This window comes from Triturus cristatus, chromosome 1_2 (assembly GCF_964204655.1).
Source record: "Triturus cristatus chromosome 1_2, aTriCri1.1, whole genome shotgun sequence".
NCBI classification, from domain to species: domain Eukaryota; kingdom Metazoa; phylum Chordata; class Amphibia; order Caudata; family Salamandridae; genus Triturus; species Triturus cristatus.
In genome coordinates this window covers 1179812671-1179838415 of record NC_140580.1, presented here as the reverse complement: position 1 = coordinate 1179838415, position 25745 = coordinate 1179812671, and the positions used below count along the sequence as shown (strand labels likewise).

The following is a 25745-nucleotide window of genomic DNA, read 5'->3' as shown; positions in this document are numbered from 1 at the left end:
TTGTTTAGCGCCTTCTACCTCCAATGGAAAGACCTTTTGTACTTGACGTTTTCTTCGGCTCTTTTGTATTCCTTGTTTGCCGTTGGCTTGTCTAGTCAAAGGGGGCTTGGCAGTGAATTCACTTCTAGAAAGCAGGCGTCTTTCATTCTGGCAGTGGTGCTTGCTTGCCAGGCCCTAGTATGTCTTGCCATGCTGAATAGTATGGGAACGGTCTGTGTATTCAGTTGTGCCATCTGTTCTCTGGGATCCAGTCTCCATGCCAGACCTTCCATTTAGTTCCTGGAGTCTATCTTTGCCAGCCAATCTTTGGGACTCAGTCGACCCCTGCAACCCATGATTTTGGTCTGGCCTTGTAACCAACTCTCATGGTTAGAGCCCTCAAGCCTGGTCCTACCTCTTCTCTCGAGTGCAGTCTACTCGGTGCCCTCAGGTTCTGTGTTCTGGTTGCCATAGTCCTGACTGTGGCAGTTTATGTTGGTATTTTTCTTGCATGCTTGTGAGGTTAAACTGTGCATGTTCAGTTCGATGCCTTTCAGGCGGGTGTGCAGGGTGGGAGTAGGGAAGGGGAGTTGTGACGGACGGGTGGCTGTGTGTCAAGTTGTCATGCTCTCCGTGAAGCGGGCGTGGGTTGCAGATATCCGTGCTTTGTGCATGTGAGCCTGGATGCGAGTTGGGTTGCTGGGGTGGCTGGTAGCCTCCTTTGTGTATTGAAGAGTTGTTTCTGAGGGGTTGGGGGGGACGGAGGGGTCTTGCTTTCTTGCAACGATACAGGTATTTGTACTTGGGCTGTATGTGCGTGCGTGTATGTTGGCTGGGAGTTGGATTGATGAAGGGAGGCATGAGTTAACAGTATGCATGTTTGTTGTTTGTCTCTGGATTAGTTTATTCATCCCGGAAGCTGTGACACCTGGGTTACAGGTATTCATCATATGTAATGCGTACCTTGGGGTGTGTATGGGAAAGTAGCGTAACTTGGGGTTTGCATCTGAGAGCGGCGTAACTTGGAGATTGTATCAAAGAGCGGCGTAACTTGGGGATTGTATATGAGAGCGGCGTAACTTGGGGTTTGTATCTGAGAGCGGCGTAACTTGGGGTTTGTATCTGAGAGCGGCGAGGCTTGGGGTTTGTATCTGAGAGCGGCGTGACTTGGGGTTTGCATCTAAGAGCGGCGTAACTTGGGGTTTGTATCTCAGAGCGGCGAGACTTGGGGTTTGTATCTGAGAGCGGCGAGACTTGGGGTATGTATCTGAGAGCGGCGTGACTTGGGGTTTGCATCTGAGAGCGGCGTGACTTGGGGTTTGCATCTGAGAGCGGCATAACTTGGGGTTTGCATCTGAGAGCGGCGTGACTTGGGGTTTGCATCTGAGAGCGGCGTAACTTGGGGTTTGCATCTGAGAGCGGCGTAACTTGGGGTTTGCATCTGAGAGCGGCGTAACTTGGGGTTTGTATCCGAGGGGCGTAACTTGGGGTTTGTATGTGAGAGTGGCCACGTCATGTTGGCAGCACACTGTTTCCAGTCTTGGACTTTCCTGTAACAAATCAGTGTCTTCTGGTCAATGCAGCCGTTGGACTGACTTCTAACCATCCTTAAAGGCAAGATGGGGGTTTACAACAGTCCTGCCGATGTGGCGGTGCCAACTGTTCATTCTTTCTGGCCGATGGGTGCAGTGTGTGGTCTCTTGCTGGATGGAAGGTGTTTTGTGGTGGTCAGGAGGTTGGGACAAAGGATTTCAGGTACACACATTCTGTGCATCATTGTACTTGTCTATGCAAGAGGTCTAGTACAGTATTTCCAGGGGCAGCGACAGTAGGCTCATGGCTATCCATGTGCAGCTCAGGATGTGAACCTTGTTCCCCATCAACTTACCCGTCTGATCCTCCTCCTTTGGTCTCCTTTCTCTGCATAGCATAGCCTATCGTCGTGTCATTCGCGTATATCAGTATGAAGTTGGGGATGATCTTTCTGGAAGGTTTTTCCTCTTACTTTTCTTCCTTCACTGATTTTTTTTCCGATGCACTGTCTGCTGCCTCCTAACTAACCCTCACTGCCAGCAGAGAGCTTGCCTCCCATCTCTGCCTTCCACCCTCTGTATTAGCTGGATGGCATACTCTGACAGCCAGTGGGGTGAAGGTAGCAGGGTCTGCCTGGCGGCCCTGCTACCTAGTTCCCACAAGCTTGCCTGAGCCCGGTTTGGGCATGAGCAGCCCAGCGCTGTGCAGAGACTTGGAGGTGTCGGGGGCAGACCTGCTTTGCATCCCCACCTGTGTGACGCTCCCATAGTGACTCCGCATGAACACAATTGCACCCTTATCACAATGTGTGTGCACATGGGTCTGTGAAGGGTGGGTGAATGGGAGTCCGGTCAGGCACAATCCTCACCGCCCCATCTGCCTCCTAGCAATGTACCCTGTGTGGGTAAAGCCAGGGTACATAATGGGTTCAGCTGCTGTGGATCTGGCTATGGGGACCAGGTTGGTGGGAGGAGAGAGAGAAGGCAGTCTGACTTCATCCTGTGAGATTCAGGAGACTGTGAAAGCTAATGGGATGAGGGAATTTGTGAGTTTGAGAGACTCTTGTTTTGGGGATGATGGGAAAGAGAGGAGCAGGCTTCTTGCTGGTATACCTGGGTGAGGGAAAGGGTTCATTGGGGAGGACCAGGCTGTCTAAACAGGAGGCTTCTAGGTGAAGACGACATGCTGTAATGCTCAGTTTGTGGGGCAAGATGTCCTGGTTTGAAGTCCTAGCCCTGGGCATGGGGTGACTCCGCTAGGGTGCAAGCCTGGAGTCCAGAGTGTGTTGAGGCTTGACCTCTGGGGTGGGAAAACGTGGGCCACAGGATTGAGGGCTTGTACTGTGGTGGGTGGGGAAATTCATGTCCAGGTCCTACAGGTAGCAGGTGGGGAATGGGAAAGAGGTGGCTCTGGTCCCTTGAGGTTGCTGGTGCAGGGACGGTAGGCTGCAGCAGAGTTGGCCACATGGCATTTGTTCTGAAGTATGTACCCTCTCCAGGAAGGGTAAAGCTCACAGCCTGATGACAGTTCTGCAGGTTGCAGAGGGTCCGGTCTTGACTTGACAGCTGCAGTTCTCTAGGTTACGGGGCCTACAGGGGCTCTGCATATCTCCCACGTTAGCTGAAGTTCTGCAGGTTATAGGGTTTTGAGCATGGCTCATGATAGCTGCAGATTTGCATGGGAGTGTCTCCTGCTTGGGTTGTAACTCACTGCCTTACAAACGCATATGGGGTCAAGTGGCCTCATGTCACGCAACACTTAAAGCCAATAAATATCACGTTACATTCTGGAACATGTGGCTTCAGTTTTAAAATTATCAGGCTCAGACACCCCAGCATGCAAAGTGCATTTGGCTAAACATCCAGGACTGGTAGAAGGTGCAATGTGTGATTGAGGCTACTTGGCAGCGATGTAGATGGGGCTAGAAATTAACGTGGTTCTTGCAGATCAGGTCCACAAAGAGCTTGAATTGGGAATTAAGTTTTGATGTAATTACAAAGGACGCCTTCGCTGCAGGAAGGTGTTAATTTCCAGCCCTGATTTCTGATTCTGGGTAAGCTGTGTGCGTGTTCTTACATATGTTATCTGTGCAGGTCCTGTATGGTGGAAGAATCCGGAACGTTGGAATCTCAGCTGGAAGCTACAAAGGTAAGTGCTGTTTATAAATGTCTGACGTGTGCATTTGTCAGTTTAAGACTGCAAGAAACTCGGTTGAACACCTTCAAGCAGCAGAGACCATGATCTGGTGCACCGGAAACTGACGAGTTGTGACCTAAAAGTACTCTAGCCACCAGGGACGTCACTACATTAGGAAGGACCTCCGCAGCATTTGATTGTGATGTTATTCCTCTTCAACACAAGGACGATCCTCTATTAAATCAAAGTAACAGAGACAAACCAAAACGGCACACTAAATGAAATGGCTTTTCCAAATTGTTTGTCTGCTTTCTCATCCGTGAGGTGGGTAGGTTTCCGTTCACTGTTGAGGCTGGTGTTAGACCCTGACAATACCAAATGTGATTCCAGGTTAAGAAAGGGGCTCTGTATATACTGTTCCCAAATAGGTACAGAGTCCACAGTCCCCAGAGGTTTGGCAGAGGCTAAAGTTAGATATAACCGTACTCTCTAAAGTGGTAGCTTGGTCAAGCAGTAAGGCAGTATCCTTGGACAGTGTAAAGCATTTGTTGCACACACTCAGTCAGCAAATGGTCTCACACACTCAAGAACCGAACTCTAGACCAATGGTTTTGAATCAAAATACATAGTTTTTTTATTTTAGAACCAACAATAGGTTTTAAAATGTACTGTTCGAGGCATATGAGCTGCAGATCACGCACTTAGCATAGATCGCCATCTGGTGTTGGGCCCGGAGGTTTGCACTTGTTTTTGTCCTGGAAAGTCTTTGGAAGTCAAGAGGTAGGTGACTCCTCCTTTGGATCATAGTGCGCATGGGCATCGGCTCCATCCTCAGATTGTTTTGTTCGAGGCATATGAGCTGCAGATTATACACTGTGCATAGATCGCCATCTGGTGTTGGGCCCGGATGTTTGCAGTTTGTTTTTCCTCTTGGAAAGTCTTTGGAAGTCACGAGTTCGGTGACTCCTCCTTTTGGTTCGTATTGCGCATGGGCTTCGGCTCCATCCTCAGATTGTTTTTTTCCGCCATCGGGCGCGGATGTAATACTTCGCGCTCCGGTTCCGAACTACCCAGTTCACCGATGGACGCACAAATCCTCGCTCATCGAGCTTCTTCAAAGATATAAATCATCTTCTCTTCGGCACTTCTTCGATTCCGGTGGTCGACGGCGGCCTTCGGGCCTATTCCGGCTCCGGTCTCGGCTGATGGAAAGAACTCCCTTCAAGAAGTGCCCTCGATGTGGGTCCAAGTTTCCCCACACCGATCTCCATGAGGTGTGCAACCTCTGCCTCTCCCCAGGACACGAGGCCCGAGACTGTCCCGCCTGCAAGTCTTTTCGCTCAAAGAAGACCATTCGAGATCGACGGGCTAGACGCAACATGGCGCACTCCTCGACCTCCGCTCCAGTCGACATCTTCGGGGACGACGTCGAAGCTCCGGGACAGCAGGACATCGAACAGGAGGACGACTACCTCATCAGCGCTTTAGAGGCCGACGACTCAGATGTGTAGGACATCACCCCGGCGCAGCGGGTCGTGAGTACAATTCCCCCTCCCACGCCGATACCGAAAAAGGTGTTCGAGGCATATGAGCTGCAGATTGTACACTTAGCATAGGTCGCCATCTGGTGTTGGGCCCGGATGTTTGCAGTTTGTTTTTCTTCTTGGACCGTCTTTGGAAGTCACGAGTTTGGTGACTCCTCCTTCGGTCCGTACTGCGCATGGGCTTCGGCTCCATCCTCAGATTGTTTTTTTCCGCCATCGGGCTCGGATGTGATACTTCGTGCTCCGGCTTCGAACTTCTACGGTTCCAGCCTCGACGGAAAATCCTCGATTCTTCGAGTTCCTTCATCTTCATCTCTCGAAGCGGCACTTTTTCCATCCCGTACATCGACACCGGCCTTCGGGCCCTCCGCGACTCCGGTCCCGGCCGATGGAAAGGACTCCGTTTAAAAAGTGCCCAAAATGTGGGTCTAAATTTCCCCACACCGACCTCCATCAGGTGTGTAACCTTTGCCTCTCTCCAGAACACGAGGCTCGAGACTGCCCCGCCTGCAAGTCGTTTCGATCGAAGAAAACGATCCGAGATCGAAGGGCTCGACGCACCATGGCGCACTCATCCTCGACAGCTCCACCGGACATCTTCGGAGACGACGCCGAAGCTTCGGGGCAGACACACACCGAACTGGGAGAAGACATCGTCAGCGCTTCCGAGGCCGACGACTCCGACCTGGAGGACGTAACACCAGGACAGCGGGCCGTGAGTACAATGCCCCCTCCCAGCCCCGCACCGAAAACCAAAGAGACTCCGGTTACTCCCTCGCCTGCCGGCCTGGGCAAAACCAAGACCAAAGCCTCGATCACCCCACCTTCGGGCCCGGTGTCGAAGCACTCAAAGTCTCACGGCAGCTCGAGATCGAGCCAGCCGACGCCCGGTGCCGATAAACACCACTCGGCACCGAAGCTTGCAAAATCCAGCTCGACTCCGAAACCACCGGTGCCGAAGCCTGGACACTCGGCGCCGACCAAACACAAACAGAAATCGGTCGGCACCGACGCTCCGGCCCCGAAACAGCATTCGACGCCGAAACACACGGAGACCTCCAAAAAACATGGCGTACACAGAACATCGAAACCTCCGGTTCCGAAATCGCCGGTGCCGACAGACGACTCGGCGCCATTGGCTCTGTTTACACCAGACCCTTTACAAAAGACTTTGTCCAGAGATCCAAAGACTGGCCTTTTGACTGTGATTACTAAGAAGCGTCTCCTTGAGGCTCCGGCTCCTCCTCCTCCACCCAAAAAGAGGGACTCAGCTACTTCTCCCCTTAGAGTACCCTCCCCACTGCCACCCCCCCTCCCACCACCACCCCCTCCACCTTTACCTCACTACGATCCGGCCCCATCCCCAGACCCGGATGACGGGGACCCGGACAATGACCCAGGGGACGCCCCAATGGATCCCACTCCACCAGGGACCCCAGATCCATGGGAGGATTATAATAACCCTGATGTACCCAATGTACCTCAAGACGACCTATACCCATCAAGGCCGTCTCCTCCAGAGGACTCTTTAGGGTTTCACCATTTAGTGCAGAGAGCAGCACACTACCATGGGGTGGACATGCACACTGAACCAGTGGAAGAAGACTTCCTACTGGATACATTTGATTTACAAGACCGTTCCACTGCTATTTTACCCATGCTTAAGGGTGTCACCAAGCACGCTACAGAGGTATTCAAAGACCCTGTCAGAGCCAGAGTACTAAACCCTAGAATAGAGAAAAAGTACAAGGCGGCACCCACAGATCCTGCATACATCAAGGGCCCTGCTCCTCTAGATTCCCTAGTTGTCTCTACAGCTAGAAAGCGGGCTAACTCCCAATCCTCAGGAGATGCCCCACCACCAGACAAGGAATCTAAACTTCTGGACGCGTCTGGTAAACGCACCGCCTACCAGGCTGCAAACATGTGGCGCATTGCAAATACACAAGCACTGCTTGCGCGATATGATAGAGCACACTATGATGAATTAGAGGCTCTTATGCAGCACCTTCCAGAGAAATACAAACGCCAAGCTCATGACCTGATACAGGAGGGCAAACTAATCACAAACACCTCCATTAAGTGTGCCCTCGATGCAGCAGACACTGCTTCTAGAGCCATAAACACCAGTGTCCTGCTTCGCCGCCATGCCTGGCTCAGGATATCAGGGTTCAAGCCTGAGGTCCAGACATCAATACTTAATCACACCTTTGACCAGCAAACACTCTTTGGCCCAAAGGTAGACGAAGCGCTCGAAAAAATGAAGAAAGATACAGACACAGCGAAGTCTATGGGAGCGCTCCAGACCCAAGCCTCTAAACGTTCCTTTCGACGCTCGTCCTTTCGTGGCACAGGTAGAGGCTCCTCCACCGATAATGCCTCTACCTCCTACAAATCCCCTCCTCAAAATACCTTTTCAAAGGGCAACCAAAGAGGTGGTTACAGAGGCAACAACAATAAGGGCAGGGGCAAAACCAACAATACCCGTTCTGCCACCCCACCCGCACAATGACTCCCCTTCGCTCCCCCCAGACCATTCCACTCCGGTCGGGGGCAGACTACAAGATTTTATCCACGTATGGGAGTCCATAACATCGGACAAATGGGTGACCCAAATCATTCGGTCAGGGTACTGCCTCGAGCTAACATCTACCCCACCCAATATCCCACCAAGGCACCGTCCAATGTCCCAAGAGCATTCCACACTGCTCAAACAAGAGGTACTCTCGCTCCTCCAGAAACACGCTATAGAGCAGGTACCCGCCAATCAACGAAATCTAGGGGTCTACTCCCTATATTTCTTAATCCCAAAGAAAGACGAGACCCTCAGACCCATTCTGGATCTCCGGCCTCTAAATGCCTACATACATTCAGACCACTTTCACATGGTCACCTTACAACAAGTCCTCCCACTCCTCTGCCAGGGAGACTTTCTCACAACACTGGATCTGAAAGACGCGTACTTTCACATTCCAATACACCCCTCTCACAGAAAATACCTCAGGTTCGTGGTGGACGGGCAACATTACCAATTCAAGGTTCTCCCCTTCGGGGTCACCACTGCACCACGGGTGTTTACCAAATGCCTAGCAGTAGTAGCAGCACACCTCAGACGTCAACACATTCACGTCTTCCCTTACTTAGACGACTGGCTGATAAAAGCCACGTCCTACCACCAATGTGTGCAACATACAAACAGCACCATCCAACTGCTCCACCAGCTAGGCTTCACGGTGAACTACCAAAAGTCCCACCTCATACCATCTCACACAAAGCAATATCTCGGGGCCACCATAGACACCTCAAAAGGTATTGCCTATCCAAACTCAGCCAGAATCACAAGCATTCTAGCCTTACGCAAAATATTCCTTCCTCAACACTCTCTACCAGCAAGAGTGTTTATGAAGCTCATAGGGATGATGGCGTCTTGCATCTTCATAGTGCCCCATGCAAGACTCCACATGCGTCCACTTCAGGAGTGCCTAGCACGACAGTGGAACCAGGCCCAGGGTCAGCTGACGGATCTGGTGTTGGTGGACGGCCGCACACATCACTCTCTGCAGTGGTGGAACACCACAAACCTTTCCAAGGGACGGCCGTTCCTGGACCCGGTTCCCCAAGTGACTCTAACAGCGGACGCATCGCTCTCCGGCTGGGGAGCGCACCTCTTACACCTCACAATGCAAGGTCTATGGACGCCACAGCAAAAAACGCTCCACATCAACCATCTGGAGCTTTTGGCGATCTTTCTAGCCCTAAAATCTTTCCAAAAGCAGATTTCAGGCAAAGCAGTCCTCATTCGCACAGACAACATGACTGCGATGTATTATATACAGAAACAGGGGGGGACACACTCTCCCCAGCTCTCCCGCTTAGCCCAGAGCATATGGAGATGGGCAATTCCCCAAAACATTTTTCTCCTGGCACAACATGTTCCAGGCGTACAAAACACCATAGCAGATCTGCTCAGCAGACAGACTCAACAACTACACGAATGGGAACTGCATCCACAAGTTCTTCACCCATTCTTCCAACAGTGGGGGCATCCTCAAATAGACCTCTTCGCCACCCACGAAAACAAAAAATGCCCAAGCTTCGCCGCCAGATACCCACACCCATTGTCCAAGGGCAATGCGATATGGATGAACTGGTCAGGCAGATTTGCATACGCCTTTCCACCTCTCCCACTAATTCCATTAGTGGTCAGGAAACTACAACAGCACTCCCTCACACTCATTCTGGTAGCTCCGACGTGGGCCAGACAGCCGTGGTACACCACGCTACTACAACTATCAGTGGTACCACATCAAAAGCTGCACCTTTCCCCATGCCTCCTAACCCAGAACCATGGAGAAATCAGGCACCCGGACCCAGCTCAGCTCAACCTGGCGATCTGGCTCCTGAAATCCTAGAATTCGGATACCTTAACCTTCCCCCTGATTGCATGAACATCATCATGGAAGCCAGACGTCCTACCACTAGAGCATGCTATGCCGCAAAGTGGAAAAGATTTGTAATGTACTGCCGTAACAATACAATCAACCCTCTAGATGCATCCATACAACACATCATATGCTATCTGCTCCATCTTCACAGGTGTAACCTGGCGTATTCATCCATACGCCTACACCTAGCAGCGATCGCTGCCTATTTACAAAACAGACAGCATTTGTCACTCTTCAGAGTGCCCGCTATTAAAGCCTTCATGGAAGGCCTTAAACGAGTAATTCCTCCCAGGGCACCACCCTCCCCTGTATGGAATCTAAATTTGGTCCTTACACGACTAATGGGTCCGCCCTTCGAACCAATGCACAAATGTGAGCTACAATTTCTCACCTGGAAAACAGCTTTCCTTGTAGCTATCACTTCCCTTAGAAGGGTTGGTGAAATACAAGCGTTCACCATACAGGAACCTTACATACAAATGCATCACAGCAAGGTCATACTTCGAACTAATCCGAAGTTCCTGCCCAAAGTCATTACCCCCTTCCACCTCAATCAATCAGTGGAATTACCTGTCTTCTTTTCGCAACCCCAATCTGTTGCGGAAAGGGCCTTACACACACTAGATGTGAAAAGAGCGTTGCTATATTACATACAAAGAACGCAACCCTTCAGGAAGACCAAACAGTTGTTCGTTTCCTTTTCTCCACCACATAAAGGCAACCCCATCTCAAAATCAGGGATAGCTAGGTGGATTGTAAAATGCATACAAATTTGCTATCAGAAGGCAAAGAGAACATTATCTGTTCCCCCTAAAGCCCACTCTACAAGAAAGTTAGGGGCTTCTATGGCTTTTCTAGGGAATATACCCTTAGATGACATATGCAAGGCAGCCACATGGTCTACACCGCACACATTCACAAAACACTACTGTGTAGATGTGCACTCCCAGCAGCAAGCTAGGGTGGGCCAGGCTGTACTAAAAACACTCTTTCAAACAGCTGCAACGGATACCGGTAGTCGCCGCTAAGGTTGGGTACTGCTATATAATCTATGCTAAGTGTACAATCTGCAGCTCATATGCCTCGAACGGAATATGCTACTTACCAGTATGCATCTGTTCTTGGCATGTAGAGCTGCAGAGTTGTACACGCCCACCCGCCTCCCCGGCTACCTGTATCCGTTCCAGTCCATCTTATTTAGATACAACACACATGGGTTTCTCACTGTTATTACTACGCTCCATCATTTCCCTGTTGGCGAAAAACAATCTGAGGATGGAGCCGAAGCCCATGCGCAGTACGGACCGAAGGAGGAGTCACCAAACTCGTGACTTCCAAAGACGGTCCAAGAAGAAAAACAAACTGCAAACATCCGGGCCCAACACCAGATGGCGACCTATGCTAAGTGTACAACTCTGCAGCTCTACATGCCAAGAACAGATGCATACTGGTAAGTAGCATATTCCTTCGGTCACACCTTCGCCTCCGGGCCTAGGCAAGACCAAGGACACTGCTTCTCACACCCCACCTTCGGGCCCGGTAAAGAAGCCTATTAAGCCTTCCGGCAGCTCGGGCTCGAGCCAGCCGACCACCGGTGCCGAGAAACACCCTTCGGCACGAAGAAAAAATCGGCCTCCACACCGAACCTGGCACCGAAGCCTTCGGGGTCGAAACCTGCCCCTCCGGCGCCGACCAAACATCACAAGACCCTCGGCACCGACACTCCCGTGCAGAGACCTTCTTCGGCACCGACCAAAAAAAACCAGAGGTTCCAAGGAAGCACGGCTTCGACAAACCTAAAAAGCCTCCTCCTCCACCCTCTCCACCTCCACCCCCTCCACCTCCACCCCCTCCACCTCATCGTTCCCCCACCTTGTCGCCTGTAATAGACTATTTGGGGGACCCTTACTATGATCCAGCAGATGTGCCACAAGATCCCACCCCTACTGGATCTCCAGACCCATGGGATGATTATAACAACCCGGACATCCCAGATGTCCCACAGGATGACCTTTATCCATCTAGGCCATCCCCTCCTGAAGATTCCTTGGGTTTTCACCATTTGTTACAACGGGCGGCACACTACCACGGGGTGGAGTTATATACCGACCTAGTGGAGGAGGATTTTCTCCTAGACACCTTTGACGATACACATAGGTCCACTGCCATTCTACCTATGTTAAAAGGCGTAATTAAACATGCCCCTGAGGTTTTTAAAGACCCAGTCAGGGCCAGGGTCCTAAACCCTCGGATAGAGAAAAAATACAAAGCCGCCCCCACAGACCCTTCATACATTAAAGGCCCTGCACCATTGGATTCCCTAGTGGTATCTACAGCTAGGAAGCGCTCAAATTCTCTGGCGTCAGGCGAGGCGCCCCCACCTGACAAAGAATCCAAGCTCCTAGATGCGTCAGGGAAGCGCACTGCGTCACAAGCGGCCAATATCTGGCGTGTTGCCAATACGCAGGCACTGTTGGCCCGATACGACAGGGCGCATTATGATGAGTTAGAGACCATCATGCACCATCTCCCTGAAAAGTACAAGACTAGGGCTAACAAACTTATTCAAGAGGGAAAAACAATAACAAATACCTCGATACGATGTGCCCTAGATGCGGCAGATACAGCCTCCAGGGCCATAAACACCAGTGTCCTTCTCCACGCCTGGCTCAGGGTTTAAACCAGAGGTTCAAGCCTCTATATGAAATCACCCATTCGACCAAGATCATCTATTTGGCCCTAAAGTAGACGAAGCCCTCGAAAAAATGAAAAAGATACAGACACGGCGAAATCTATGGGAGCCCTACAAACACAGACTCCCAGGCGCTCCTTTCGCCGTTCTTCCTTTCGGGGCACGGGCAGAGGCTACTCCTCGGACAGTGCATCCACGTCCTATAAATCCCCTCCTCAATCTACCTTCACGAAGGGTCATCAAAGAGGCGGATACAGAGGCAATAATAAGGGCAGAGGCAAAACAAATACCGCTCGCTCTGCCACACCTCCTGCCCAATGACTTTCCCCTGCTCCCTCCAGACCATTCCACTCCGGTCGGAGGCAGACTACAACATTTCCTTCACGTCTGGGAGACGATCACCTCAGACAGATGGGTGACACAAATTATTCTGTCAGGGTATTGCCTAGAATTAACATAGACACCCCCCAACATTCCACCCAGGCACTGCCCTATGTCGCAAGAACATACTGCGCTACTAACACAAGAGGTGATCTCCCTCCTGCAAAAAGGAGCAATAGAGCAGGTCCCCAAAAATCCACAACATTTAGGGGTCTACTCCCTGTACTTTCTAATTCCAAAGACAGACGAGACCCTACGACCCATCTTGGATCTCAGACCTCTAAACACCTACCTTCATTCAGACCATTTTCACATGGTAACCCTCCAACAGGTTCTTCCACTTCTCTCCCAGAACGATTTTCTCACCACTCTGGACTTGAAAGACGCGTACTTTCACATCCCAGTACACCAGTCTCGCAGGAAGTACCTCAGGTTTGTGGTAGACGGACAACACTACCAGTTCAAGGTGCTCCCGTTCGGGGTAACAACAGCACCAAGAGTTTTCACCAAGTGCCTGGCAGTAGTGGCTGCACACCTCAGAAGACAGCACATTCACGTCTTCCCCTATCTGGACGATTGGCTGATAAAAGCCACGTCCTACCAACAATGTGTGCAACATACCGCCGCTACGGTCCAACTACTTCACCAGCTAGGTTTCACGGTGAACCATCAAAAATCCCACCTGGTACCATCACACACAAAGCAGTATCTCGGTGCCACCATAGACACCTCAAAAGCCATAGCCTATCCCAATCCGGCCAGGATTGCAAAAATACAAGCGCTGCGTCAAAAATTCCTATGTCAACACTCTCTCCCTGCAAGAGTGTTTATGCAGCTCATAGGGATGATGGCCTCTTGCATCTTTATAGTGCCCCATGCAAGACTCCAAATGCGTCCACTCCAAGAGTGCTTGGCGCGCCAGTGGAACCAGGCCCAGGGACAACTGACAGATCTGGTGTTGGTAGACGGTCGCACCCATCGCTCTCTGCAGTGGCGGAACACCACAAACCTTTCCAGAGGTCGACCGTTCCTGGACCCGGTCCCACAAATCCTAACAGCAGATGCATCGCTGTCAGGCTGGGGAGCTCATCTGTTACATCTCAGAGTGCAGGGCACATGGACGCCGCAACAGAAGCTACTCCACATCAACCATCTGGAGTTACAGGCGATCTTCCTCGCCCTAAAATCCTTCCAGGCGCAGATTTCAGGCAAGGCAGTCCTCATTCGCACAGACATGACTGCCATGTACTACATTCAAAAACAGGGGGGCACACACTCTCCACAGCTCTCTGTTAGCACAGAGCATATGGAGATGGACAATTCCACAAAAGATTTTTCTCCTGGCCCAACACGTCCCAGGAGTCCAAAACACTGTGGCAGACACAGCAGATCCACGAGTGGGAACTTCACCCTCAAGTTCTTCACCCGTTCTTTCAGAAGTGGGGGCATCCACACATAGACCTATTCGCCACTCACGAAAACAAAAAATGCCCGAGCTTCGCCGCCAGGTATCCACACCCATTGTCCGAAGGCAATGCAATATGGATGGACTGGTCAAACAAATTTGCATACGCTTTTCCACCTCTCCCACTAATTCCATTAGTGGTGCGAAAGCTACAGCAGCAGTCCCTAACTCTGATCCTGGGAGCTCCAACATGGGCCAGACAACCGTGGTACACCACACTGCTGGAACTCTCAGTAGTACCACACCAAAAGCTACGCCTCTCACCATGCCTCCTAACCCAGAACCATGGAGAGATCAGGCACCCGGACCCAGCTCAACTCAACCTTGCGATCTGGTTCCTGAGGTCCTAGAATTCGGATACCTTAACCTTCCCCCCTGATTGCATGAACATTATCAGGGAAGCTAGGTGCCCTACTGCTAGGGCGTGCTATGCAGCAAAGTGGAAAAGATTTGTTGTTTACTGCCACAACAACACAATCAATCCTTTAAATGTATCCATACAGCACATTATATGTTATTTACTCCATTTACAAAGGTGTAACCTAGCATATACTTCCATTCGGTTACACCTCGCTGCAATTGCTGCCTATTTACAAAATAGGCAGCACCTCTCATTTTTTAAAGGGCCTACCATCAAGGCCTTTATGGAAGGCCTCAAAAGAGTAATTTCACCCAGAGTGCCACCCTCACCTGTTTGGAACTTGAATATAGTTCTCACACGGTTAATGGGACCCCCTTTCAAACCATTACATAAATATGAGCTCCAATTTCTCTCATGGAAGACAGCTTTTCTAGTGGCCATCACTTCCCTCAGAAGAGTTAGTGAAATACAGGCACTCACTATACAGGAACCTTTTCTTCAGATGCATCACAACAAGGTTGTACTCTGCACCAATCCCAAATTTCTACCCAAAGTCATTTCTCCATTCCATTTAAACCAGTCGGTAGTATTACCAGTCTTTTTCTCGCAACCCCAAACAGTTGCACACACTAGATGTTAAAAGGGCTTTACTTTATTACATCCAGAGAACACAACCTTTCAGGAAAACCAAACAGCTATTTGTTTCCTTCTCCCCACCACACAAAGACAACCCTATTTCCAAATCGGGGATAGCTAGGTGGATTGTAAAATGCATACAGATTTGCTACCACAAAGCAAAAAGAACGCTATCGGTTCCCCCTAAAGCCCACTCTACAAGGAGGATAGGGGCTTCTATGGCTTTCCTAGGGAACATACCCCTAGATGTTATCTGCAAGGCAGCGACATGGTCAACACCGCACACCTTCACAAAACTTTACTGTGTAGATGTGCAAACCAAGCAACAAGCTAGTGTGGGCCAAGCTGTACTAAAAACACTGTTTCAAACGACTGCAACGGATGCCGGTGGTCGCTGCTAGGGTTGGGTACTGCTATGTAATCTATGCACAGTGTATAATCTGCAGCTCATATGCCTCGACCGGAATATGCTACTTACCAGTATGCATCTGTTCTTGGCATGTAGAGCTGCAGATCTATACACGCCCACCTGCCTCCCCGGCTACCTGTGTCCGTTCCAGTCTTATCTTATTTAGATACAATACACATGGGTTTCTTTACTGTTACTACTACACTCCATCTCTCCCTGCTGGCGAAAAACAATCTGAGGATGGAGCCGAAGCCCATGCGCAATACGAACCAAAGGAGGAGTCACCGAACTCGTGACTTCCAAAGACTTTCCAAGAGGAAAAATAAACTGCAAACATCCGGGCCCAACACCAGATGGCGATCTATGCACAGTGTATAGATCTGCAGCTCTACATGCCAAGAACAGATGCATACTGGTAAGTAGCATATTCCTTTCCGCCATCGGGCTCGGATGTGTTTCTCGCGCTCCAGTTCGGAACTGTTACCGATTCCATTTCGACGCGCAATTCACCCTTTCTATGGTATTGTCTCGATCGCGAACACTACGCGTCGCGCATCTCTCCAAGTCGAAGTCTTCGATTCCGGTCGTCGACTAAGGCAATCGGGCCTACCTGGGCCTTAGCATCTGGCTCATGGAAAGGACGCCATTCAAGAAGTGTCCTCGATGTGGGTCGAAGTTTCCCCACACCGATCTGCATGAGGTGTGTAACCTCTGCTTGTCACCGGAGTTCGAGGCCAGAGACTGTCCAGCTTGTGCCTCTTTCCGCTCCAAGAAGACTATTCGGGATCGGCGAGTTCGGAGGAGCATGGTTTGCTCGTCGGCCTCCAACACCGACGACATCTTCCAAGAGGGTGTCGATATATCGGAGAGGGTCGAAGAAAGCCTAGTCAGTGCCGACGATGACTCCGACATCGAAGAAATCACTCCAGTGCAGATGGTCGTAAGTAAAGACGTTGACCTGACCCCCTCCATGCAAAAAATGCTTCGGTCACACCTCCACCTTCGGGCCCAGGTGCACACCGACACACTGCTTCCCACGCCTCACCCTCGGGCCCGGCAAAGAAGCCTACCAAGCCTTCAGGCGACTCGGGCTTGAGTCAGCTTGCCACCGGTGCCGAAACCCAATCTTCGGCACCGAAAAAGAAACCGCCCTCCTCCTCCGTGTCAACCGCTGCTTCCACCTCCAAGCCCTAGACACCGAATAAACTCGAAGCCGACCAAAAAGCCACTTCACAAGAGTTCGGACTCGCACTCTTCGGAGCCGAAAAATCATCTGAACCGAAAAAGCATACAGGGACTGCAAAACAACACGGGTCCAAACCCAAAGACACTCCGGTGCTGGAAAAGCCCTCGGAACCGAAACACTCGGCCCCAAAAAAACAACCTTCATCAGAAGAGCTTTTTCGACCAGACCCTACACAAAAAACTCTGGTTAAAGACCCTAAAACTGGTCAATTGACACTAAGTTCCAGGTAAAGACCACTGGACATGCCTACACCAGCTCCACCACCTAAGAAGAGGGACATTGCTACATCCCCTCTTAGAGTCCCTACTCCACCACCACCACCTCCTCCTCCTCCCCCACCACCTCGTTCTTCTACACCTTCTCCTACACCAGTAAACGATAATGACACCTCTGATGACACAGGGGGGGTGTGGATGATCTGCCACTAGGGGATCCCAATCCACCTGATTCCCCTGACCCCTGGGATGACTATAATACACCTGATGTCCCTACTCCCCGCAAGATGACCTCTACCCCTCTAGGCCTCCCCCCCCCCCCCCCCCCCCCCCCCAGAGTACACCATGGGCTTCAATCCGCTTGTACACCGAGCTGCCCAGTACCACGGGGTCGACCTACAAACAGACCCCGTGGAGGAGGATTTCTTGTTGGACACTTTCGACAACGCCCAAAGGTCCGCATCTACTTTACCCATGCTCAAAGAAGTTATTAAGCATGCTCCAGATGTATTTAAAGATCCTGTTAGGGCTTGAGTCATCAACCCTCGCATAGAGAAAAAATACAAAGCTGCCCCTACAGACCCAGCTTACATTAAGGGCCCTGTTCCATTAGACTCCATGGTGGTATCCAATGCCAGAAAGAGGGCTAACTCTCAAACATCAAGTGATGCAGCCCCACCCCACAAAGAGTCTAAACTCTTGGACACCTCCGGCAAGAGAACAGCCTCACAAGCAGCTAATATATGGTGCATCACCAACACTCAGGCCCTGCTAGCCAGATACAATAGAGCACACTATGATGAGTTAGAGTCCCTATTGCAACACCTCCCGGACAAATACAAAAACAAAGCCAACGACCTCATACAGGAGGGTAAACTAATTACCAATACCTCCATCCGTTGCGTTCTCTGTGGCAGATACCGCCTCCAGAGCTGTAAATAAGAGTGTTGTTTTGCGTAGGCACACTTGGCTACGCATTTCAGGCTTTAAGCCTGAGGTACAAAGTTCAATCCTGAACCAACCGTTCGACCAAGAGCACCTCTTTGGCCCTAATGTAGACTCCTCCCTGGAGAAAATAAAAAAGGACACGGACACAGCCAAGTCAATGGGAGCCTTGCAATCGCAAGCTCCCAGGCGTTCTTTTCGTCGCTCCTCCTACAAAGGCAACTCCAGAGGCTACTCATCAGACAACCCCTCCACCTCTTACAAGGCTCCCACCCAGTCCTCCTTCACCAGAGGTTACCACAGAGGAGGTTAGAGGCAACAATAACAAGGGCAGAGGCAAGACTAACAACACCTGCTCTGCCTCCACCCCTACCCAATGACTTCCCTCCGCTTCCCCCAGACCATTCCACTCCTGTCGGGGAAAGAGTACAACAGTTCCTTCCTGTCTGGACCAACACCTCCACAGACAGGTAGGTGCGCAAATAGTTCAATCGGGTTACTAACTCGAACTTACCTCTACCCCCCCCAAACATACCACCGAAACAGCGTCCAATGTCACAAGAACATATCTCTGCTAAAGCAGGAGGTAATCTCCCTCCTACAAAAAAATGCAATAGAACTGGTTCCCCTGCACCAACAAAACACAGGAGTTTACTCTCTGTATTTTCTCATGCCAAAGAAAGACTGCTCTCTGAGACCTATTTTAGACCTTAGACCCCTAAACCTATACATACTCAGACCATTTCCACATGGTCACACTTCAGCAGGTCCTTCCCCTTCTTTCACAGGGCGACTTCCTTGCTACCCTAGATCTCAAGGACGCCTACTTCCACATTCTCATTCACGCAGCTCACAGGAAGTATCTCAGGTTCGTAGTGGACGGGCAGCACTATCAATTCAAAGTACTCCGTTCGGAGTCACAACCGCACCAAGGGTATTCACCAAGTGCCTAGCGGTAGTAGGAGCCCACTTAAGAAGACAGCACATTCACGTCTTCCCATATCTTGACGACTGGCTCATAAAAGCCAGCTCATACAACCAGTGTGTACATCACACTCACGCGACTATCCAACTACTTCACGACCTGGGGTTCACAGTAAACCACCCCAAGTCTCACCTACAACCCTCCCACATACAACAGTACCTCAGTGCCACAATAGACGCCTCAAAAGCGCTAGCCTATTCCACTCCAGCCAGGATAGCAAGCATGCAGGCTCTCCTCCCCAAATTTCAACCTCAACACTCTCTTCCAGCTTTAGTGTTCATGCAACTCATAGGGATGATGGCCTCTTGCATATTTATAGTGCCTCACGCAAGACTCCAGATGCGTCCGCTACAGGAGTGCTTAGCACGCCAACGGAACCAGGCTCAAGGTCCGCTAATAGATCTGGTGTTGGTAGACGGTCGCACTCATCACTCTCTGCAGTGGTGGAACACCAAAAACCTTTCCAAAAGACGACCGTTCCTTGAGCCAGTTCCTCAAATTGTCATGACAGCGGACGCATCGCTCTCCGGCTGGGGAGCTCACCTATTACATCACAGCATGCAGGGCAGGTGGACACCAACATAAGTTACTCCACATCAACCACCTGGAGTTACTAGCCATATTCCTAGCCTTAAAAGCATTCCAAAAGCAAATATCAGGCAAAGCTGTCTTAGTCCGCACGGACAACATGACAGCCATGTACTACATACAGAAACCAGGCGGGGGACACACTCTGCAGCTCTCTAAGCTAGCACAGAACATATGGAGGTGGGCTATACCTCAGAATATTTTTCTCCTAGCCCAACATGTCCTGAGAGTCCAAAACACCATAGCCGATCTGTTGAGCCGTCAAACACAACAAATCCACGAGTGGGAACTTCATCCGCAAGTTCTTCAGCCATTGAAATGTGGGGGCAACCAGAAATGGACCTCTTCGCCACCCACAAACGCCAAATGCCCAAGCTTCGCCGCCAGATATCCACACCCATTGTCCAAAGGCAATGCGATATGAATGAATTGGTCAGGCAGATTTGCGTACGCTTTTCCACCTCTCCCACTCATTCCACTGGTGGTGCACAAACTACAGCAACACTCACTAACTCTCATTCTAGTTGCTCCAACTTGGGCCAGACAACTGTGGTACACCACATTACAGGAACTGTCCTTGGTATCACACCAAAAATTACACCTCTCACCACGCCTCTTGACACAGAACCATGCAGAGATCAGACACCCGGACCCAGCTCAGCTCAACCTTGCGATATGGCTCCTGAGGTCTTAGAGTTTGGTTACCTTAATCTTCCCCCTGACTATATGAACCTCATTAGAGAAGCTAGACGTCCCACCACTAGAGCCTGCTATGCAGCCAAGTGGAAGCGATTTGTGATATATTGTCATAACACCATCCATCCCCTAGACGTGTCTATCCAACACATCATAGGGTACCTTCTACACCTCCAAAGGTGCAACTTAGCCTATACGTCTATTAGACTGCACCTTGCTGCCATAGCAGCATACCTACAAAATAGACATAACTTATCACTTTTCAGGGTACCTGCCATCGAAGCATTTATGGAAGGCCTTAAAAGGATAATTCCGCACAGAGTTCCACCCTCACCTGTGTGGAATTTAAACATTGTTCTCACAAGACTAATGGGGCCCTCCTTTTGAACCTCTACATAAATGTGAGCTACAATTCTTAACATGGAAAGTAGCTTTCCTAGTGGCCATAACTTCTCTAAGAAGAGTTAGTGAGCTACAAGCACTAACTATCCAGGAACCTTTATTGCAAATCCATCATAATAAGGTTGTTCTACGAACTAATCCTAAATTCCTTCCAAAAGTCATTTATCCCTTCCACCTCAATCAGTCTGCGGAGTTGCCTGTATTTTTCTCGCAACCACAGTCGGTCGCAGAAAGAGCTCTTCATACCTTAGATGTTAAAAGAGCATTGCTTTATTACATCGAGAGAACACAACATTTTCGTAAGACCAAACAACTTTTTGTGTCTTTCTCACCACCACACAAAGGCAACCCCATATCAAAGTCTGGTATAGCTAGGTGGATTGTTAAATGCATACAAATTTGCGATCACAAAGCAAAACGTACTTAATCTGTTCCTCCGAAAGCCCACTCGACATGAAAGCTAGGGGCTTCTATGGCATTCTTAGGGAACATTCCCTTATGACATTTGCAGGGCAGCTACATGGTCTACACCGCACACATTCACAAAACACTATAGTGTGGATGTGCAAACAGAACAAGCTAGTGTGGGCCAGGCTGTTCTCAAAACACTATTTCAAACTACTGCAGCAGATACTGGTGGTCACCGCTAAGGATGGGTACTGCTATACAACCTATGCTTAGTGTGTGATCTGCAGCGCATATGCTTCGAACGGCAAATGCTACTTGCCAGTATGCATCTGTTCTCGGCATGTAGAGATGCAGATCCACACACGCCCACCCGCCTCCCCGGCTACCTTTATCTGTTCCAGTCTTATCTTATTTAGATACAGCATACATGGGCTTCTTTCCTGTTTCTTACAAAGCTCCATTTCCCTGCTGGCGAAAAACAATCTGAAGATGGAGCCGATGCCCATGAGCACTATGGTTTGAGGCATGTGGGCTGCTGAATTCATATCTGTGCATAGATCGCCGCCTAGTGTTGGGTCCGGATGATTGCACATTGTTGTCCTGGAAGAGTCTTCGAAGTATCACGAGATAGGTGGCTCCTCCCCTGGACTACAGTGTGCATGGGCATCCTCTCCATCCTTAGATTGTTTTTTTCCGCCATTGGGTTCGGATGTAACTATCTTAGCTCAACTTAGGAATACTTAGTTTTAGGCCAAAAGGCCTTTAGTTTTCGTCGGTACAGTTACCGTTCGGTGTCGACTACTAGCTTTAGTGCTCCACACCCTTTTCCAACTTTCGGACCGGTTTGGTCCAAACTTCGAAGCTCGATCAACGATGGAATCGAGGACTCCATTCAAGAGGTGTCCGTTATGCCATGCGAAGTACCCTCATATCGACGTCCACCCAGTCTGTCATAAATGTCTCTCGCCGGATCACGACGAATCGAAATGCATGGCCTGTGCACGGTTCCGATCTAAGAAGACTCTGCGGAATCGACGGGCAGCGAGGCTCGAAGCGCAGCAAGCAGCGCCTGCTCCCACCAACATATTTAGCACCGAGGACGCCGAGAGCGTGGAAGAAGTAGTCTCTAGCCCCGCTTCAGAACATGATTCCCGATCAGACGACGATGAGGTGATCTTTCGACGCGAAGAAACAGTCGATGAGGTAGGAGACTTCGACGAGGCCTACGGGGCCGAAGAAGACAGCTCTCCTGAAGAGCTAGGCCAATCCGTCGAAACGGAGGCCGAAACTGTACGTAGTCATCAGGCTCCGGTCGAGGGATCGCCTTCGGGCCTTACCCAAGATCAAATACATGGTTCCTCGGCCCCACCTTCCGGTCCGGCCTCGAACACTCTGCAAGAACCACCATTACCGAAAACGACCGGGTTATTAAACCCAAAACCATCCATCGCTCCAGTCCCTTCAAAAACGAAAGTGAAACTGGTGGTGGTCGGATCGAAGGCGTCGAAACCATAGACTGCCCCGACGCCGAAAAAAGTGGTCGGCTCCGACCAAGTACAAAGAGACTTCGGCGGCGAGCTCACCGCAGCGGATGCGGTCGATACACGGAAAAAGCACGCCCTCGGGCACCACAAAGCACCGAGACCTTCGGCGCCACCATCGAAGGCCGTAACCTCCGCAGTCAAAATGGCCGCCCCGACTACGTCGACGCCTAGAGCACCGATGCCGACTAAGTCCTCGACTACGTCGACTGTCGATACATCCCTTCAGACCAGTGACCCCCTTCCGACAAAGTCCGGGCTGGCCTCGACGTCTACTACCAAGGTGCCCATCAAACCACCATATGCGTTCGCTGTGCAGCAGGTCTCTGCATCTCTACAACGCATCCGTGACCGGGCAACCCTCCATTCTATCTCGGGTCCCGACACAACCTCCCCTTGTAGAGTGCACTCGGAGCCCACCAACATCACGTTTGGGCTGCCACCGCCATCGGCACCGAAACTATTTCAAATTCGGACACGTGTCCTCCACACACAGTCCACCACCTCTGGCCTTACAGAACAAGACTCTTCGGGGCCACAATTTATCGACGCCGACACTGGCAGGTTAATGCTCCACAAGCGCAAAATAACGCCAGTCAGGGAAGAGGAGCCATACAAAATTCCTCTTAAACGCAAGCTGCCAGCGGAGCAGGAACCAGTGCTACAAGAACACTTCCAACCCTTCCATGCAGATCCGCAGTCCTTTTCTCCTACCCCTTCCGAATCGGACACAATACAGGACTATGGAGGGGAGGATACCATCTACCCTGGGGACGTAGATCCTGATGAACAACTACAAGACCCGGATCAGCGTGGGATGATCCCACAGACCAAAGTGTCGCGCCACATACTCAAGATGCGCAACTCTATAACGTAAAAACGTCTCCTACAGAGGACACAGCTGCATTTAATGCCCTCATCGACCGGGCTGCTGCTCATCATGGGGTGGAGCTCCATTCTGACGCCATTGAGGAAGACTTCCTGCTTGACACTTTCGCATCTTCAGAAAGAACTGTCAAAACTCTGCCCATGTTAAAGGGGGTTCTAAAACCTGCCAAAGACATTTTCAAGGACACCACAAGAGCCCGAGTGTTAAATCCCAGGATTGAAAAGAAATACAAGCCTGCACCCGGTGACCCTAAATACATTAGGGGTCAGTTGCCCTTAGACTCCATGGTGGTTGCCAATGCTCGCAAGAGAGCCCACTCACAAACGACTGGTGATGCTCCTCCCCCAGACAAAGAGTCAAAAGTACTAGAAACATCGGGCAAACGCATTGCAGCGCAAGCAGCGAACATCCTGCGCATTGCCAATACACAGGCACTCCTGGCACGTTATGACAGGTCACATTACGACACGCTGGAGTCACTGCTCCAACATCTACCAGATGAGTATAAAGAGTCAGCGGAACTCCTCATTAGAGAAGGACAACTCCTCACTAACGCATCCATAAAATGCGCCCTTGACGCAGCTGACACAGCGGCTAGGGCATTAAACACAAGCGTCATGCTGCGACGCCATGCCTGGTTATGTATCTCAGACTTCAAACCCGAGATCCAAAACAATATTCTGAACTTACCAGTTAACACAGAATTCTTATTTGGCCCAGACGTTGACACTACCCTAGAAAAAATAAAGAAAGACACGGACACTGCGAAATCAATGGGGGCTCTGCAAACGCAGCAATTTCGTAGTGGCTCCTTTCGTCGCACCGGAAATAGGGGAACAACAAGGGGTCAGGGGTCACAACAGCAGTATGCTAAAAGTGGCGCACAAAGCACCTATGACAAAAACAACAGGGGTGGATATCGTGGATCCAGCACCAAGGGCAGGGGACGTGGCTATGGCAACACCAGGTCCTCTCCAAAGAACAAACAGTGACGCCCTCTCCTTACCCCCCGACCACAACACCTGTAGGGGGACGACTCCAGCTGTTCCTGTCCGCGTGGAAGAACATCACCACGGACAGGTGGGTCAGGGACATCATCCAGCACGGGTACTGTCTAGAACGAACTTCCACTCCACCCAATATACCACCAAAGCACCGTCCTATGTCAGCCGAACACTTAGGTTTTCTCCAGCAGGAAGTACTTGCTATGCTCGCAAAAGGGGCAATAGAAGTAGTGCCCATCGACCAGCAGGGCGCAGGGATGTACTCTCTGTACTTCTTAATCCCCAAAAAGGACGGCTCGCTCAGACCTATTCTAGACCTGCGACCCCTAAACCTATATATTCTGTCGGAGCATTTCCATATGCTCACCCTCCAGCAGGTTCTCCCACTACTCAGGGGGATTTCCTAGCTACGCTAGACCTGAAGGATGCATACTTCCACATACCCATACACCCTTCACACAGGAAATACCTCAGATTCACTATTCAAGGGAATCACTATCCGTTCAAAGTTCTCCCCTTCGGAGTAACAACAGCACCCAGGGTGTTTACCAAGTGCCTGGCAACAGTGGCCGCGCATCTGCGAAGACAAAACATTCACGTCTTCCCTTATCTGAACGACTGGCTAGTTCAGGCCAAGTCAGCACAACAATGTGCCACCCACATGTCCCACACCATTCACCTTCTTCACGATCTGGGATTCTCACTAAATTACCCAAAATCAAATCTCCAACCTGCGCACGTACAACAGTACTTAGGCGCAACAATCAACACTCTGGCTGCCACAGCTCAGCCAACTTTAGTGAGAATCAACAGCATGCAAATGCTGATCTCAAAATTCAAACCTCAACACTCCCTTCCGGCGCGAGTGTTCATGCAGTTGATAGGCATGATGGCCTCGTGCATTTTCATAGTCCCACACGCGAGACTACATATGCGCCCGCTTCAGGAGTGCTTAGCACGTCAATGGAATCAGGCTCACGGGCAACTAAAAGACCTAGTGTTGGTGAGCGGTCGGGCATACAACTCTCTGCATTGGTGGAATCCACAAAACCTTTGCAAGGGCCGACCGTTCCAAGAGCCTGTTCCACAGATCATACTGACAGCGGACGCGTCTCTCCAGGGATGGGGAGCTCATGTACTCAATTACACAGTGCAGGGACTATGGACAACACAACAAAAGATGCACATCAACCTTCTGGAACTGATGGCAATCTTCCTGGCAATGAAAGCATTCAAGGTACACTT

At 50.5% G+C, this 25745-nt stretch overlaps 1 protein-coding gene across 6 annotated transcripts in view; it reads left to right on the top strand.

The window, feature by feature from the left end:
* SPTAN1 (spectrin alpha, non-erythrocytic 1) overlaps positions 1–25745 on the top strand; it is a 724155-nt gene that overhangs the window by 614240 nt on the left and 84170 nt on the right. For all 6 annotated transcript variants that reach the window (XM_085614072.1, XM_085614071.1, XM_085614070.1 and 3 more), the window contains one exon: positions 3606–3660. In XM_085614072.1, coding sequence (XP_085470198.1) covers positions 3606–3660 — 55 coding nt within the window. The remainder of the gene's footprint in view (positions 1–3605; positions 3661–25745) is intronic.